This window comes from Gopherus evgoodei, chromosome 1, assembly GCF_007399415.2.
Source record: "Gopherus evgoodei ecotype Sinaloan lineage chromosome 1, rGopEvg1_v1.p, whole genome shotgun sequence".
NCBI classification, from domain to species: Eukaryota; Metazoa; Chordata; order Testudines; family Testudinidae; genus Gopherus; species Gopherus evgoodei.
The window spans coordinates 257,146,975-257,164,534 of NC_044322.1; the positions used below are offsets into that span (position 1 = coordinate 257,146,975).

The 17,560-nt window shown below is 43.7% G+C and overlaps 1 protein-coding gene across 1 annotated transcript in view; it reads right to left on the reverse strand.

Moving 5' to 3' along the window:
* The window catches only part of FAM180A (family with sequence similarity 180 member A), a 32,424-nt gene extending 16,028 nt beyond the window's left edge, over positions 1 to 16,396 (reverse strand). Inside the window, exon 1 of the mRNA XM_030543787.1 lies at positions 16,235 to 16,396. Coding sequence (XP_030399647.1) covers positions 16,235 to 16,310 — 76 coding nt within the window. The 5' untranslated portion in view covers positions 16,311 to 16,396. The remainder of the gene's footprint in view (positions 1 to 16,234) is intronic.
* Positions 16,397 to 17,560: the final 1,164 nt, after the last annotated feature.

The window sequence follows — 17,560 nt, forward strand, 5'->3', positions numbered from 1 at the left end:
GTGTATGCATGTTATAGTATACCAGTGGAATTTCACCAGCATTTTGGGTATTGCCAAAAATGTACTAAAAGCTTGAAAGTTGGATTTGAAATGTATTATTTCTAATACAGAAGCCTCAACCAAGATCAGGGATCCATGTGCCAGATGCTGTGCATGCGAATAGACAATCCCCACCCCAAACCTCTTACAACCTAGACAGACATGACAGACAAAGGAGGGGAAGAAGTGATAAAATATGCAAGCAGAAGGGGAACTGAAACACAGTGAGATTAAGCTGATGATTTCCAAACTTTTTTCTGAGGTGACCAACAACTGCATTTATCTTTTTTGCAATCCTCCCAACGTTCAAATTCATGTGGGTTGGCCCAAAATCATCAGCCAGCATCCTTCTCCACCTCTGCCTGCTCCTCATCCCACTGAGCGGGCACTGACCCCACCCTCAGCAGTGCCCCTGCTCCAAGACTGACTCTATGGGCAGGGAGCTAGGCAAGGAACTACAGCTCCCAGGGTCCCATGGGTTCTCAGTTCCCATGCTGGATCCTCGTCTGCTCCGTGGCTCTGCTTCTGCAGGGTTGTGAGAGGGGAGGAAGTGAGTTTAAAAAAAAAAAGAAAAAGCCCAAATGCCGCCCTCTGCAAATGTGCTGCCCCAAGCACCTGCTTGTTTTTCTGGTGCCTAGAGCCAGCCCTGGTGCCTGGTTGCAATATCTGGAGCTGGGAGTCAGCCCTACAGAACAGAACCTGCCATTGTGGGCTGAGCGCTGAGCAGGCTGGCTTTCCAATCCCCCTGACCCCAGGTCCTCCCCTGTGCACTGGGCATGCAATCCATCTAGAATCCTTCCCGTGACGCTCTGTTTGGGAAACACTGGACCAAGTGGCATGCTTAAGGTCACATAGAAAGACTGCAGGAGAGTCAGGAACTGAATCCCTCTCTCTTGCATCTCAGCAGAGTGCCTTACCCACAAGGCTGTCCTTTCTCCACAATAAATTTCACACTGCTCTGAAGTTGGAATATTCAGATATTTCTGATTTCATATCCCAATGAGTGAAAGCTGAAGTTTGAAGTAAGACTGGGCTTGCTATTAGGATTTCAAGTGCAGAAAGCCAAGCCAACTCAAAGAAAGCGCATTGCTAAAGCCAGCTAGATGTTCTGGGATGGATCCTCAGATGAACTAAACTGGCATCGCCTCATTAAAGTCAGCATTGGTGAAGTTTACATAAAGGCACTGCACTACAAATCGCATTGTGTTGTGCCATATATGGAGTAAAGCAAGGTCATGCAAAGAGCCCTGGCATCCAAGGGACCATATCTGGAGCACAGAGAGGAGGAGTTGAGGTTTATGTTCGCTAAGTGTTGTGCTCAACAATATAACCAGAACTTTTCTCAATTATCCATATATGGGGCCAATTCTGAAGCTGCTGAGCACCTGCTGCTTCCACTGAAACAAATGAAAACTTCCAGTCCCTGACTTCACTCTGCAGGTGCCATCTCACATTATCTCAGCCTGAGTGGATTTTGCGGCATTTGTTGATGTGTATTCAATTCAGTGATAGGCATCCCCTTTCTCCAGTCACTCCTCCCTTGGAGTTTGTTGATCTGAACTTGAAAAATGGATTTTGGCTTCCAGGAAAATGACTCAAGTAAATATTTAGGCCAAAATGATAATGGCATGATGTTATAAAATTAGGAAGACCAAATTCAGGAGACTGCTCCTTCCATGTGAGGCAGAGTCTGGGGCATTACGGACTGAGTGCAGCCATGATATCCACCCACCCTCTAGGGGTTATTAGAGCTGGAGAAGTTGTACAATTGCTGAAGAAGCCTTGAATAAAATAGCCTGGATTTAAAAGAATGTATTGTTCCTCTTTAATGAGAAAAAAACTTTGATTAATGTTATTTATCCTTTCATTAATGATAACTGCCTAGAACATTCCATCTGAAATGTTCTTCCTTAGAGGATTGTTTTTCCATCATCTCATATGCTCACTAGATTGTTTACATAGGGCTACTCATGAACACTGGATTATTACTTAGATTGTAAACCCTTTGGAGCAGGGACCGTCATTTTGTTCTGTATTTGTACAGCGCCTAGCACAAGGGGGTCTGGTCCGTGACTGGGGCTTCCAGGCACTACCATAATGCAAATAAAGAAATAAAATAATAATAGGCACTGATTTGTTATTCTTGAGCTGCTCATGAGCACCAGACTATGCACACTGCTTTAATACTGCGTGTCTATATAAGGAGAGTGAGCAGTGCATACCAGTTTGTCAGTGAGAGGTTGCTCAGATGGTGCTTTGTAGTTTTCTGGATTATTTTTATCATTTGTATTTAGAAAATGATCCTTGAAGTATCATTGCACAAAATGCGCTGCATTTTGCAAAAAGATTTTAAAAAATGCAAATAGCTTTTTCCAACCAAGATGACCTTAGAAGAGCTAACACAACTCTTTTCTAATTAGAAAAGACCAAATAATTAGAAAGACCAAAAAAAGAATTTGAAGAACAGCTAGCCAAAAACTCCAAAAGAAATAGCAAAAAAAATGTTAAATACATCAGAAGCAGAAAGCCTGCTAAACAGCCAGTAGGGCCACTGGACAATCAAGATGCTAAAGGAGCGCTAAAAGACAATAGGGCCATTGCAGAGAAACTAAATGAATTCTTTGCACTGGTCTTCACTGTTGAGGATGTGAGGGAGATTTCCAAACCTGAGCTATTCTTTTTGGCTGACAGATCTGAGGAACTGTCCCAAATTGAGGTGACAGTAGAGGAGGTTTTGGAAAAAATTGATAAACTAAACAGTAATAAGTCTCCAGAACCTGATGGTATTCACCCAAGAGTTCTGAAGGAACTCAAATGTGGAATTGCAGGACTACTAACTGTCATCTGTAACCTATCATTTAAATCAGCTTCTGTAACAAATGACTGGAGGATAGTTAATGTGATGCCAATATTTAAAAAGGGCTCCAGAGGTAACCCTGACAACTACAGGCCAGTAAGCCTCACTTCAATACCAGGTCAATTGGTTGAAACTATTATAAAGAACAAAATTGTCTGACACATAGATGAACATAATTTGTTGGGAAATAGTCAACCTGGTTTTTGTGAAGGGAAATCATGCCTCACCAATCTACTAGAATTCTTTGAGGGGGTCAACAAGCATGAGGACAAAGGAGATCCAGTGGATATAGTGCATTTAGATGTTCAGAAAGCCTTTGAAAAGGTACCTCACCAAAGGCTCTTAAGCAAAATGAGCAGTCATGGGATAAGAGGGAAGGTTCTGTCATGGATTGGTAACTGGTTAAAAGATAGGGAACAAGGGGTAGGAATAAATGATCAGATTTCAGAATGGAGAGAGGTAAATAGTGGTGTCCCCCAAAGATCTGTACTGGGCCCAGTCCTATTTAACATATTCATAAACAATCTGGAAAAAGGGGTAAACAGTGAGGTAGCAAAATTTGCAGATGATACAAAACTACTCCAGATAGTTAAGTCCCAGGCAGACTGTGAAGAGTTACAAAAAGATCTCACTAAACTGAGTGACTGGACAACAAAATGGCAGATGAAATTTAATGTTGATAATGCATATTGGAAATGCACATTGGAAAACATAATCCTAACTATACATTCACAATGATGGGGTCTAAATTAGCTGTTACCACTCAAGAAAGAGATCTTGGAGTCACTGTGGATAGTTCTCTGAAATCATCCAGTCAATGTGCGGCGGCTGTCAAAAAAGCTAACAGAATCTTGGGAATCATCAAGAAAGGGATAGATAATAAGACAGAAAATATCATATTGCCTCTACATAAATCCATGGCATGCCCACACCTTGAATACTATGTGCAGATGTGGTCACCCCATCTCAAAAAAGATATATTGGAATTGGAAAAGGTTCAGAAAAGGGAAACAAAAATAATTAGGGGTATAGAACGACTTCCGTATGGGGAAAGATTAATAAGACAGGGATTTTTCAGCTTGGAAAAAAGGTGACTAAGGGGGCATATGATAGAGGTCTATAAAATCATGAGTGGTATAGAGAAAGTAAATAAGGAAGTGTTATTTATGCCTCCTCATAATACAAGAACAAGGAGCCACCAAATGAAATTAATAAGTAGCAGGTTTAAAACAAACACAAAAAGTATTTTTTCATGCAACACACTGTCAGCCTCTGGAACTCCTTGTCAGAAGGTGTTGTGAAGGCCAATACTGTAACAGGGTTGAAAAGGGAGCTAGATAGATTCATGGAGGATAGATCTATCAATTGCTATTAGCCAGGATGGGCAGAAATGGTGTCCCTAGCCTCTGTTTGCCAGAAGCTGGGATTGGGTGACAGGGCATGGATCACTTGATGATTACCTGTCTGTTCATTCCCTTTGGAGTGCCTGACATTGGCTACTGTCAGAGGATAGGATACTGGGCTTTTGGTCTGACCCAGTATTGCCGTTCTTATGTTCTAACTCACTGGTAGGGCTGCAAAGGTACAATCAGCTGCACTGGTTTGCAAAGACTTCAGTGGAGAGGCACTTGCTTGTGTGACAGACTCCATTTTCGCCAACACACTAATGACCTCTTAGCAACACCCACTTACAGTCTTGCCTTCCTGCACAGGAGATCCAACATCCTATGGCCTAACAAAGACAAGCAGCCTAGTCAACATGCCCTACTAACAACTGACACATTTTCCTATCTAGACCCTTAGTGCTAAATGCCATGATCCTCTCCTCAGAACTATTCCCTCCAGTTACATTATGTGGGCTACAACCTCATTCCACCTACATCATACTTTACTCAGGGTTCTGCAAAACCCAGTCTGGCCCTGTGCAGCTGAGATGGTTTTGAGCGGAGACAGGATAATGCATGAGTGAGAGCAGACAGATAGATGAGAGAGAGTGAGGAGCAGTTTTTGTGTTAGATCATGCAGAAGTGAGCTTCAAACATTTCCAGGAAGTAGGTCTCTGTTGTTCATTGATCTTAGTGGGTTTGATGGAGGACATCTGACAGTTCTACAGTTCACTCATCTAAACCAGGGGCATGGCCACCAAGCATCCCTTTGATGGGTGCAGCATGCCCTCTGTTCCACATTGGGCTAGCTCTGCTGATCTGTATAGAAGCAGGGTCATGACATTATTAGACATTTCCTGTCCTCTCTGGATTTCCAGAGTCCTTTGGCTACCTAAGCCAACCTTTCCACTGGGGCACATGGGCAAAGAAAAATTTTGTGCCCTTGTCCTCTCCCCTTTCATTTCTGTGCAGACACAACTGAGCCTTAAACTTTCCAGTCCAAGAAGAGGCTATACTAACTCGGTCCCCTGTAACTCGTGGTTCTGTTTGTTTATAAAGTTAGTAAGGAGAAAAAAATCCTTTGTGTTTTAATAATTACTGGACCTTCTGGCTCCCAGAACTTTCTGCCAACTTGGAATGCAGGTCTGGAGAAGCAGAAGTTCCTGCAATTACGAGAAATGTACGGTTCCAGTTATGGCATGATGTCCTAAACATCGATATTGCAATTTTAAAAAGTAGTGAGTAACTAGAAATGGTGTTTGTCCAGTGCCAAACCATGGACAATAGCAATAAATAGTACAGTTACATGTATTAACATTAATTTTCTATTTTAGCTGGGTGTTAGAGCAGGGATCGGCAACCTTTCAGAAGTGGTGTGCCGAGTCTTCATTTATTCACTCTAATTTAAGGTTGTGTGTGCCAGTAACACATTTTAACATTTTTAGAAGGTCTCTTTCTATAAGTCTATAATATATAACTAAACTATTGTTGCATGTAAAGTAAATAAGGTTTTTTAAATGTTTAAGAAGCTTCATTTAAAATTAAATTAAAATGCAGAGCCCCCCAAACTGGGGGCCAGGACCCGGGCACTGTGAGTGCCACTGAAAATCAGCTCACGTGCCACCTTCGACACACATGCCATAGGTTGCCTACCCCTGTGTTAGAGACACAAACAATACCCACAGGAATACAATCTGCATTTCATGAATAAAAATTCAAGAAAACAACTATTTTTCTCCTCTCCAGGGATAGGAATAAACAAAGTTGTGCAACATCTTCCAGGATGGCCAACACGAGGGAATGAACGGGGGACTTCCAGACCTAAAAGCAGATGTCAGTGCATCTTAAGCTAAAGAAGCAGGCTCCCATGGGAAGGAACAGGGTGCAGCTGTAACAGACCAACATGCTCTGTGGGTTACAATTGCCATAACTATAAAATTGTGTATGCTTTAATCTTTCCCACCATTTATATTTATCAAAGTCTTTGTTTCTCCTTCCATCTTCTACTTTTCCCTCCCCTTTTAGTTTCATGGATTATCCTCTGCCCTCTCACCTGCTCTGTTTTCTTTTTGCCTCCAGCCCTTCCTCTAGTCTTTCTGTGTGTCTGTCTTGTGCCTTTTTCCCAACTCCCCTTGCCCAGCCTGTCCATTTTATAGATAGGTATGTGGTTCCTCCTATCTGGCTCATATAAACACTGCCAGTTTGGAAAGACAGTATCCATTTCCAAAACAATAGAGAAACCAGGACACTGGTCCATGCTATCCTGAAGCCCACAAAATAGACCACACCACTCAAACCCATGTCTCACCCATGCAAGCAGATTTCCAGGTCAAAGTCAGTGCAGCTTTACAGGTTCATAACTATGCAAATACTTCGTGTCATCATGTAATCTCATCATTCTACTCCTCAAGTATCATGAGGGTGTGGGCAATATATGTGCCACCGCAGTGCAGCTTTGGGTATCTGGCCTGGAAATGCTTCTTTCTGCCACTTGAACTCCCCAGGGAATCTAACCTGAGTCTCCAGCCGAGCAAGCATGCCCTGTCCCTTCAGGAATTTTCTTTTTCCTCATCCAACCTTTTTTTTTGGGGGGTGGGGGGAGGAGGGAAGGGAAACAGCCAACATGACTCCTCCAAGCGGAGACGCATGTGCAGTGTTAAGTCACTGTGGCTGGTGACCTAATTCACTGTGGCTGGTGAGGAATTTCAAAACAATGAAAGGAATGAGTGCTGATCTCAAGGGAGTTGGTGAGCTGCCAACCATAGCCAGCAAATTGGGCTGAGAAATGCCCCTGCCTACGCTTTAATGAAAGAAAGAACCCTCTGTGGGAACAAAAGTGAGCAATGGTTATCATTTTAGTCTACTTTTTTCTTTTTCACACATTCATCTTCCGGGTCCCAACTCCAATACTGAACTCCCACCATCACCACCACGCTGATGATGAGACAATAGCAACCGAGCCATCGTTACAGCACTAACTCTCCTCAGAACCTCTGAGGGGATAAAAGCTGCTCCTTCTTAAAGGTTAAGCCACTTAATGGGTTAGTAAGCTCATGTTATGTAACAGACTGAGGCTGGTTCTAGGGACTATGTCTCAGATCCAGCAGATACACAACCGTCAGAAAGGCAGAATACCCATGGGGAGGATCTCTCCAAGGAACAGGTGTCATACGATATAGAAGTACAAAGTATGATTAGTTATTATTACCTCAGAGTAGTGGGAAGAGAAATAGATGGAGAAAGGTGGGTGGAATGTGTGCCCAATACTCCTGCCTTTCCTTTTAATGGGAGGAGGAAGTTTACCATTTTGGACTTTGGCTTGTTCCCCTCTCCACAAAGCTAGTCTGCAGGTAACAGTGGTCTGTATACTCAGTGCTGATTGGGAAAACATTTCTTCTCTCATTCTGTGATTCTACAGAACAACAACTCCTTTCCCTATTACCTTCTGACACCCATATAACCTACACATGTGGCATTCAAAAGTGCTAAAGCCACTTCTGATGAAGACACCTTTAGCAAATTCCCAGCAATTCCTCATGCATGTGCTGGAAGTCTTTGATCATTCTCGCCTACTATGGGACATGCAGTAACAGATAATGGGTTCAAGCTTGGCTTCATTGAAATCAATGTCAAAAGTCCCATTCACTTCAGTGAGGCTGAGATTGTACTTAGTAAATGGAACTTTAAACAAGAAATAGACTGATTCACAAATTTCAGACCCAGAGCAAAACACTCTTAATGTTTGTGTGTGTAGCTCCAGGGTTTTAGTGCAGGCCTGTCTCTAGCAGCAGTGTCCCATCTATGTATGCCAGGCTGATGGTATTATCTGATTCATCTGCAACAGGCTTACACTAAATGCTTGATCCGCATTTTTTTTTTTAAACAGCCTTTACCACTTGTCTGGAAAAAAGGCTCCTCTAACTTAAATCTGGCTACCCATGGCCCCGCTGTTTCAGGAGCCAGCAACATGCTGGGATGAGGTTTGGTATAGAGCTGCTATGCCAGTTCTACACCACTAGGAGATTTCCTGTGTAGGTAAAACTCTCCAAGGATTAAGTTCACTGGCTTTCCAATACTTTCTGCTGCTGGGGTGAAACAAAGGAGCCTGAATGGGGATCAGGATCTGGCCCCTTTTTAACCTTGTCTGGGCTTTCTCTACCCTACCTCAGGATCCCTCTAGTCCCTTGTCTGCTCCCTCTGCAATAGTCTCCTTTCGTTACAAACTCACATTCTCACCACTGCTGGTGCAAGAGCCTTCTCCTCTGAACCATCTGCCATGTGGGACAGCCTCCCTGTAGTTCTTTACCTCATCAGCTCTCACTCCATTTTCAGACCCTACCTGAAAATACATTCCCCACCTTCCACACTCCATTATTTTTCTTTTCTATATTCACTCTCTCTCCTTTTGGTCATTTTTATTTTAAATTTATTTATTCTTTATTTGATTCCATATGTCTATTATTTAAGTCCATCAAGTGTCTGTAGAGGCACTGTTTGTATGACATCAAATTTTAAAAACGTGCTCTTATATGGCACTTTTCATCAGTACATTTCAAAGCACTTTTCAAAGGAGAAAAAGAATCAATATTCTCATTTTACAGATGGGAAAACTGAGCCACAGAGAGGTGAGGTGACTTGTCCAAGGTCACCCATCAGCCCGATGGTAGAGCTGGGAGTAGAATCCAGGTCTCCTGAATCACTGTCCAATGTTCTAGCCACTAGCCCAGTGGTTCTCAAACCAGGGCCACCGACTGTTCAGGGAAAGCCCCTGGTGGCCCAGGACAGTTTGTTTACCTGCCACATCCGCACGTTCGGCCAATTGCGGCTTCCACTGGCTGTGGTTCGCTGTTCCAGGCCAATGGGGGGCTTCAGGAAGGGTGGCCAGAGCATCCCTCGGCCTGCGCCGCCTCCTGTGGCCCCCATTGGCCTGGAGCAGCAAACTGCGGCCAGTGGGAGCCACGATCGGCGGAATCTGCGAACGTGGCAGGTAAACAAACTGATCCGGCCCACCAGGGACTTTCCCTACACAAGTGGCAGTCCGGCTTTGAAAACCACTGCACTAGCCCACACTGCTTTAAACAAAGTCACAATGTTGTGAATTGCATTGTCACTACTAAGAAATTAACATGAAATGAGGAGATTCCAGATACTTGTAACAATCATAGATCTCCAAGAACTGGTATAAACCTGTGAAATTCAGGACAGGTGATATAACTGATATAACTGGCAAAATGTTCTGCTGGCATAAGTCCATGGAGTTCAGTGGAGTTACACTAGAGAAAAATTTAGCCCAACAGTATCATACAAGCAAAATAATATGGGATCCAGGCACCCTTCAAGGCAAGCATGGAAGTCAGATAAAAGGAAAGTATTTTATTTACTGCAGTGTTTCCCAAACTTGGGATGCTGCTTGTTTAGAGAAAGCCCCTGGCGGGCCGGGCCAGTTTGTTTACCAGCTGTGTCTGCAGGTCCAGGTGATCGTGGTTCCCATTGGCTGCGGTTCGCTGCTCCAGGCCAATGGGAGCAGCTGGAAGTGGTGCAGGCCAAGGGACGTACTGGTTGTCGCTTCCAGCAGCTCCCATTGGCCTGGTGCAGCAAACCGCGGCCAGTGGGAGCCGCGATCATCTGGACCTGTGGACGTGGCAGGTAAACAAACCAGCCCGGTCCGCCAGGGGCTTTCCCTAAACAAGCAGCGTCCCAAGTTTGGGAAACACTGCTTTACTGTGTGAGAAGGAGCAAATTTTACACACAAGCAAAGAAAATTGGCTAAGTTTCATAGTATTTCAAATCCTTCATAGTTGTATATACATTTTTTATGAATCAGATAATAAGTACTCTATGGAAATCAGAGCAAGCGAAAAGGATATTTATTTAAAAAGCTCTTGTTCCAAGACCAGCTGGTGTAATTTGTTTTCCTTCTTGGGCCAGACCTTTACAATCATCATCATGTTCTATACAAGCCAAAACCATGACCCAGTACACGTGGGGCTACTGGGTGTGTGTGTCCATTTGTGTGGTAATTACATGCGGTATTCAAGCTAGATTCTCTTTGCTTGCGCCATCCAAGCCAGAAGTGATGAGTATTATTGTCAGCAGGGAATCCTAGAGGCTGCTGCAGAAAGGAGGTGGGCAATATGGAGCAGGGTGGGAAAGAGGAGAGTAATATAAAAAGTTTTGGTGATTCACCTTGTTCCTTTGCCAGGATGGACTACATAGACAGTGCACGTGGCAGGACCACCATGGACCTGGTATGGGCCTCTGGTCATGGATCAGATGAAGAATTAAACCCTACCTCAAGTGTGAAATGACTGGTTGGGCATGGACACACTTCCCTCTCCCACTTGGCTCCAGAAAACAGCCAGTTTTCTGCAGCTGTGGCAGCACTATAGGCAGCAGCATGTAACTCGAAATGGCAGTGACTTGAACAATAGCCATTCACTCAGGTTCAATACTTATATTGCCAGAACACTAGATGTAACACTAAGAATTAGGACTGTTCTGGGGAAATCAAGGTAGATGGGCATCCTTTCTCCCCAGCGGCAAACACAGGAAATGTATCCAGGGAACAAATACATCCATAGCTTTATGGAATTATAGATGATCCACTTTTGCAGAGAGTGGGAGGAGAGATTTATAGCAATGCATATGGACCAAGTGAGAAAACCTTGACCTTCTTCCAACCTTACATTTTCCATTCCTCCTTCCACAGCCTTTAATGGTGGGTGAAATTACAGACACAATTGCTTCCTCACTGTCGACGGAAGCTCACCCCTGAGGAATCAGATTGCATCTTCACCCAGAGAACCACACTACAGACACACCTCATTGGCTGTGTGGTATTTAATTCTGATCAGGAAGCTCTGAATGCTAATAATATATAACTAAGTGAATTGAAATGTGCAAGCAAGCCTGGCTTGAGGGTTTCTACTATAAAACCAAGCAATTCCAAGAATACAGATAATGAGCTAAATTCTGCTCTCAGCTACGTTGAAGTCAATGGAGTTAATCCAGATTTATACTGGTTTATAGAAAAAACAAAACAGAATTTGGCCCATGGTTTCTATAGTTACTGGAAGTTGGTCACTTTGAACATCTATGCAGCTCTAGAGTTTTGGTTCAAGCTCATCTGTAATAATCACACCTCTTATTTGTACCTTGTTACAGAGGGGCTGGGGAATCACTTATTACGGATTCAAAATTACATCTGCTGCAAAAGACCTGTTATTATCTTGCTGTTTCTCAGAGTAAATAAGAGAAATCAGAATGCCAAGGAGTGGAACTGAGGCTTTAGAAAACTTCAGCTGTGTAAAAGAAATGTGCCTCATCTCCATTCAAGCTCCTCACTGGGCTGTTCTGAATGTTGCTCCTAGTCAAGCTTTGCCTTCATTGTAAGATGTTCCCATCTCACAGGGGGCTACAACAGTGGTACCCTCAGCTCATCTAACAATATTGTTAATCTATCCAACCACACACTTAGCCGGGCTGAAGAGTCTATCCTATCTCAGAGACTCTCTTTCTGCCCCACCATCCCCACAAACATGAGGACCCAATCACATGAGCCACACCATCAGGGGCTCATTCACCTGCACATCTACTAATGTGATATATGCCATCATGTGCCAGCAATGCCCCTCTGCCATGTAAAGTGGCCAAACTGGACAGTCCTTATGTAACAGAATAAATGGACACAAATCAGACATCAGGAACGGTAACATACAAAAGCCGGCAGGAGAACACTTCAATCTCCCTGGACATTCTATAACAGATTTAAAAGTAACTATTCTTGAACAAATAAACTTCAGAAACAGACTTCAAAGAGAAACAGCAGAACTAAAATTCATTTGCAAATTTAACACCATTAATTTGGGCTTGAATAGGGACTGGGAGTGGCTGGCTCATTACAAAAGGAGCTTTGCCTTTCCTGGAATTGACACCTCCTTATATATTATTGGGGGTGAACTACATCCACCCTGATCGACTTGGCCCTGTCAACACTGGTTCTCCACTTGTGAGGTAATTCCCTTCTCTTCATGTGTCAGTATAATGCCTGCATCTGTAATTTTCATTCCATGCATCTGAAGAAGTGAGGTTTTTTACCCACCAAAGCTTATGCTCAAATAAATCTGTTAGTCTTTAAGGTGCTACCAGACTCCATGTTGTTTTTGTGGATACAGACTGACACGGCTACCTCCTGATACATCTCACGTTTGGAAATGGGCAGGTACATGAGACAGAGTGGGTGTGATATTCCATATGGCACTACAAACATTACCATAGAATAGGGATGAGCAAGAAGAAAGAAAGATGTTTGTTTGCCTTTTTTTAAACGTTGGTAAAGCCCAGGCTAAGAATAGTGCACACCAACCAGTGATGAAACTCACCAGGAGGGGGAGGTAGAATACAGCTTCCCACCACCATTCAGCCCAAGACCTTTTCCTTTTTTTTTTCTTTTCCTTCAAACAATCGCTCAAAAACAAGAGCAAATACATTCAGGATACTCAGTACTAACCTCCCAAGGCTTACCCAGCTTCCACCACAGCTGAGAGGGGAGAGGAGATGTTACCTCCCTTTGGTAGCCATTCCTGACTACTATGGAGAGACTCACCCTAAGGCTTCCCTAGGTCTCTCCTCTCAACTGCCCTGTTGCAGGGGCAGAAAGATTTAGATTTGGGTTCCTGCAGGTTACGTGCTCACTCTTAGTTATGTGCATATGACTGCAGCACTCTGTTTTATAAGAGCTCTCAAAGTTCGGTGCTTTAACTAAATGTCTCTCATCTTAGCCCATCACTATCTCGGAGCAGAGACAGGCCAAATCCTTGACAGCAGGATTCTGATCCAGGTACCATTTTAGCCAAACCTCCAATGCTCATCCTTACTGTGAAGGCCAACTATTAACTAACAAGGGACTTTTTGTTTTGTGAGGGAGTGTTTGCTTTAAACAATTCATGCTACCGGTCAGTATGCAGATGATATGCAGCTCCAGGTTTTCATCAGATCCAAATGCTGTGCTGCCTTTGCATTCCCAGCGCCAAGCCTAGATCAGGACTTGGATGAGAGTTAGCTGGCTGAGGTTTTGCTCAGAAAAGACAGAGGTGATGCTTGAAGGTTGAGGGAAGGATTCTGAGTGTGTACTAAGAATGTGTCCTGTCTTCATTATTGATACAAATATGTTTTCATCTGGAATCCCAAATGGTCCTAGACACACACAGAGATTGGTGGCCAAGGGGGCTTTTTCATCCCCTATCTACATCTGGTTGCAACTATTTCTCTCACATCAGGATCTTGCTACTGTCATTCATGCCTTTGTCCCTTTGAGACTGGATTGTGTAATGGGCTCCACCATGGGTCACCCTGGAAGACTACTACAAAGCTACAGGAGATGCTGGAAGGTGCCTGCTTCTCTGCAAAGAGGTATTAACCATGTGAGAGGGGGCTGGAGTAGGCCAGAATGGCTGCGCAGGCTGGCAGCCAATCAGGAAAGGGCCTACTGAGAGCCAATCAGGGCTGAGATTAGAGCCAGCCAATCAGGGCTAGGCTAGGCCCTATATAATGGCTGCCCAGAAAAGCAGCAGGCAGTCTGTACCAGATCTTCATGGGGAAGGTCTGTCTCTAGAGCAGGAGACCACCACCTTGCACTGGGCAGTACTGCACCTGGCCACACGGTGGCCAAGACAAATTGCAACCAGCTCTTGAGACAAGGAGCTAGACTTTGGGGGTTGTGGTTAGCCACTGAGGCAGGTGCAAGGAGTGTTGCTAATGTCCCACCACCATCCCCCAGAAGGGGGTGAGGATGGACTAGTGGGCACTGCTGGAGGGGCAGTGGCCTGAAGAAGGACACTGTCAAGTGGGGAGCAATGTGGGTCCAGATGCCAATGGAGGACAAGAGACGGATGGGACACTGCCAGCAGAGGGTGCTCCTGATGGACTGAATTAATTCCTGGAGCGACCAGTGGGAGGTGATGCGGTGGTGAGTCCCAGAACTGTCACAACCCCAAAGAACATATTCCATCATGCTGTTCACTTCCAGATACCATGCAGGTTGTTGGCTTTGCTGAATGGTTTGGGTCCTGGCCATCTGAGATAGCTCTCCACCCCCTTATTCACAGTCACGGCAGCTGATCTTCACAGCTGATGGTGCTCCAGCTAGCAGTCTCCAGGTTTAGCCATCTAGGACTAAGGATAGGTTATTTTCAGTGGAAGGCCCCTGACTGAAACTGGCTTCCCCTACTGCTCTGACAGAGCCCAAGTCTGTTGACATTTAGGGAAAGATGTAAGGCTCAACACTCTATTCTCAGGTTTCCACTAAGGGAGGGGCTGCCATGTTGGTATTTCATGGGGTGGGGGAGGAATTAATGAGGCAGCTATGGTAGCAAGAGTGCCTAGAAACAGCTCTAGCAGCTGCCATGAAGCTGAGAGGGCCAGGTGCCAGTGAACAGTCAGGGAGTCCTTCCCATTGAAGCCCCTTGCCTCAAGCTGATACCCCTACATCAGCAGGTGGGAATTGGATTTCTGACCTCTTTTATGTAGGGCTCACCAGGCAGTACCACCTTTATACTCACCCCAAAAATGTGCCAGAAAATGGAGTTAAAACTCTCAGCATTACCATGCTCTAAAAGCTACTAGGGGGAGAATGGGGCCCTCTTCTTTTTCTCTCCACATTTTGTTCACGATCCTTGGACTTTAGTAATTACATGAATTTGATAAATTAAAGTAATTGAATCAATAAAAACAAAGAAGGGCATTAAAGGTATAGCAGTAACTGTTGTCCTCTCTACTTCAAGGACATTGGTCCTGAAAAGATGCCCAATTTCTCTGCCCTGATCCACCTAGAGATAAGATTTATTTCAAAGAACAATGCATAATTATTTCCTTTTTATCTTCTTATCAGCGTGACACACAGATGGGATAATGCTTAATACAGTTCTGTTCATTGGTAGATCTCAAAGCACTTTTTACAAAGGATGCCAGTATCACTATCCCTGTTTTACTGATGGGGAAACTAAGAGAGCCGAAGAGACTTGCTCAATGCCCCGCAGCCAGTGACAGAGCTGGGAATAGAGCCCAGGTCTTCTGAGTCTCAGCCCAGCGTGCTAGCCACTAGGCAACACTGCCTCCTAAAGAAGAGTTAGTCTCATCCAACTTCATTCACTGATGCCCCTTCAAAAATCCAACTCTTGTTATAAAGCACAGACTCAGTTAGAAAGGAATTAAGCCCACAGAAGGAGGAGAGGGGACTGAATAATAAATTTAACTCATACTTCATTGGTGCCAAAGTTCCCTTGAAATGTCTGTGGGTTAGGTTCAGTCCCAAAAAATTTGGTTAGGAGGTGTTTCCTTTCCCCATTCCAGACAGTGCTACCAAACCAGTCACAGAACCACAGCCAAATTCCAGTGGAGAGAATAAAGAAAAAGAGAAAGTTAAAAAAAAATCATTAGTAAAGATACTGGATGGGGCCACATAAAGTAATTCCTGAATTGGCTGGACACACTTCCTTTGTAAGTCACTGGAAAAAAATATAAATATACATAGGTAATGCCATGTAGCTTCATACTGACAGCTTTCTGTATATGAAACATGCTAGTCCCCCAGATTCAGAGTTCCTATTACTTAGGTGCCCTGTATCCTGAAGGGATTTTAAATTTTGTCCTATGTAGCTATTTCTTTTAAACCCCTAACACCTGCCCAGAAGAGAAGATAGAATTATGCCCCTTGTGGCTGCCAAGATTTTTCTTCTGCATTCCATGTCCTGAAAAAGCTGCCTCTAATTTTATTTTAATAGAAGGGGGAAGAAGAAAGAAAGTGAGGAGATTTTTTTTCCATTTAACCTGCTGTGAATGGGAAAAAATTCAAGAGCTGGAGGTGACAAATAAAGAAAAATCATAATGTCAGAGCCATTCTGCAATTTCAGAGTTTTCCCATAAATAGTTTTTATTTGTAATATTTAAATCTTACCTCTGTTCCACCTCGGGCTCACAGTGGCATGAGTACTATAATAGAAAAGCAGCAGTAGCAAAGTCTTCCAGTGCATCCTTTACTTTAAAATCTCTCTCTATATCTGTATATTAGCTATTTGTTTCCTTGCTTCCTTTTCTGGAAGAGATGACTATCTCCCCACCCCCAAAGAAGAACGTGTCTGTTCTCTTGAGTGCTATTGAAGTCAATGCAGCAGCTCTTCCCCTAAACCAACTCTCCTAGGGATCAGCAAACTTGCTTTCTTAGGCACACTTTGTTTTTATCCACATCTGGAATGACTCATGGTGCATGTGAGTTTGCTGGCAGCTGTGAGAATAAATGTCATTACATTTTTGTATTCAAGCTCCATTTGTTAGAAGGGCCATTTTTTTAATGTCAAATAAACAGACAGGAGCAGCTTTATGAAAGAACACTATTAAATGGTCGTTCTGTAGGTTTTTTTCTGCTATGCGCATGGGCATATGTTAACATGTAGCTCAGCTAAAAGCCAGATCTGTGGTGATGTGTGCTGCATTCCTGGGATGCATAATACAAGGAGTGAGGCATATTCACAGAAGGAACTTTTTACCACTGTGGTTCACGGGCATCGCTCATTTATAAAGAACACTTAAAAAAATAAAATACTTAGAGTGAGCAATTTGAGACTGAGACCATCTTTTTGTTCTGTGTTTGCACAGCACCTACTGCATTGGGTGGAAAGTGTCTAAAGGAGTCAACATTTGTGAAGTGAAAAGGTATTTGATAGTTGCTGCCTTGATGATGCTGGTCCACATAACAAAATACACTCATTCTGATGTCACTGAAAGATTCTACTAAGGAGAGACCCAGAATGGAAACAGCTGGGGGTATACAGGTAAAGAAAAATGAGGCATACTATCAGAGTTGTAGGATGGTCCACCACTACCCTTCAGGTCATGACTGAGGTGCACTGAGAGCACACAGGGTTGAAGTATCAGGGGTTGCTACGTATCAGAACACAGGGAAGAAGTAGTGGGATGTGGATACTAAGATGATCAATGCGTGACGCAAATATTCATTTGCTTCTCTATTTTCTATTTAGTGCCTAGAAACCCATGATGGACACAGAGATAGACAGTGGCCCTAATCCTTCTCTCACTTATACATATGTAAGCCAGGAGCAACTTCAATGAAGTGAGTGGAGGCACACTGGGGTAAAATTGAAGAGAATCTAGCTCAGATTACATAGATTAGCAGAGTTACAGGGAAGGGCCAAGGAATAGCAGAGGATACTTCAAATCAGGAGTGATGACCATGGCAGGACTGCACAGAGGAAAAACCTGCACA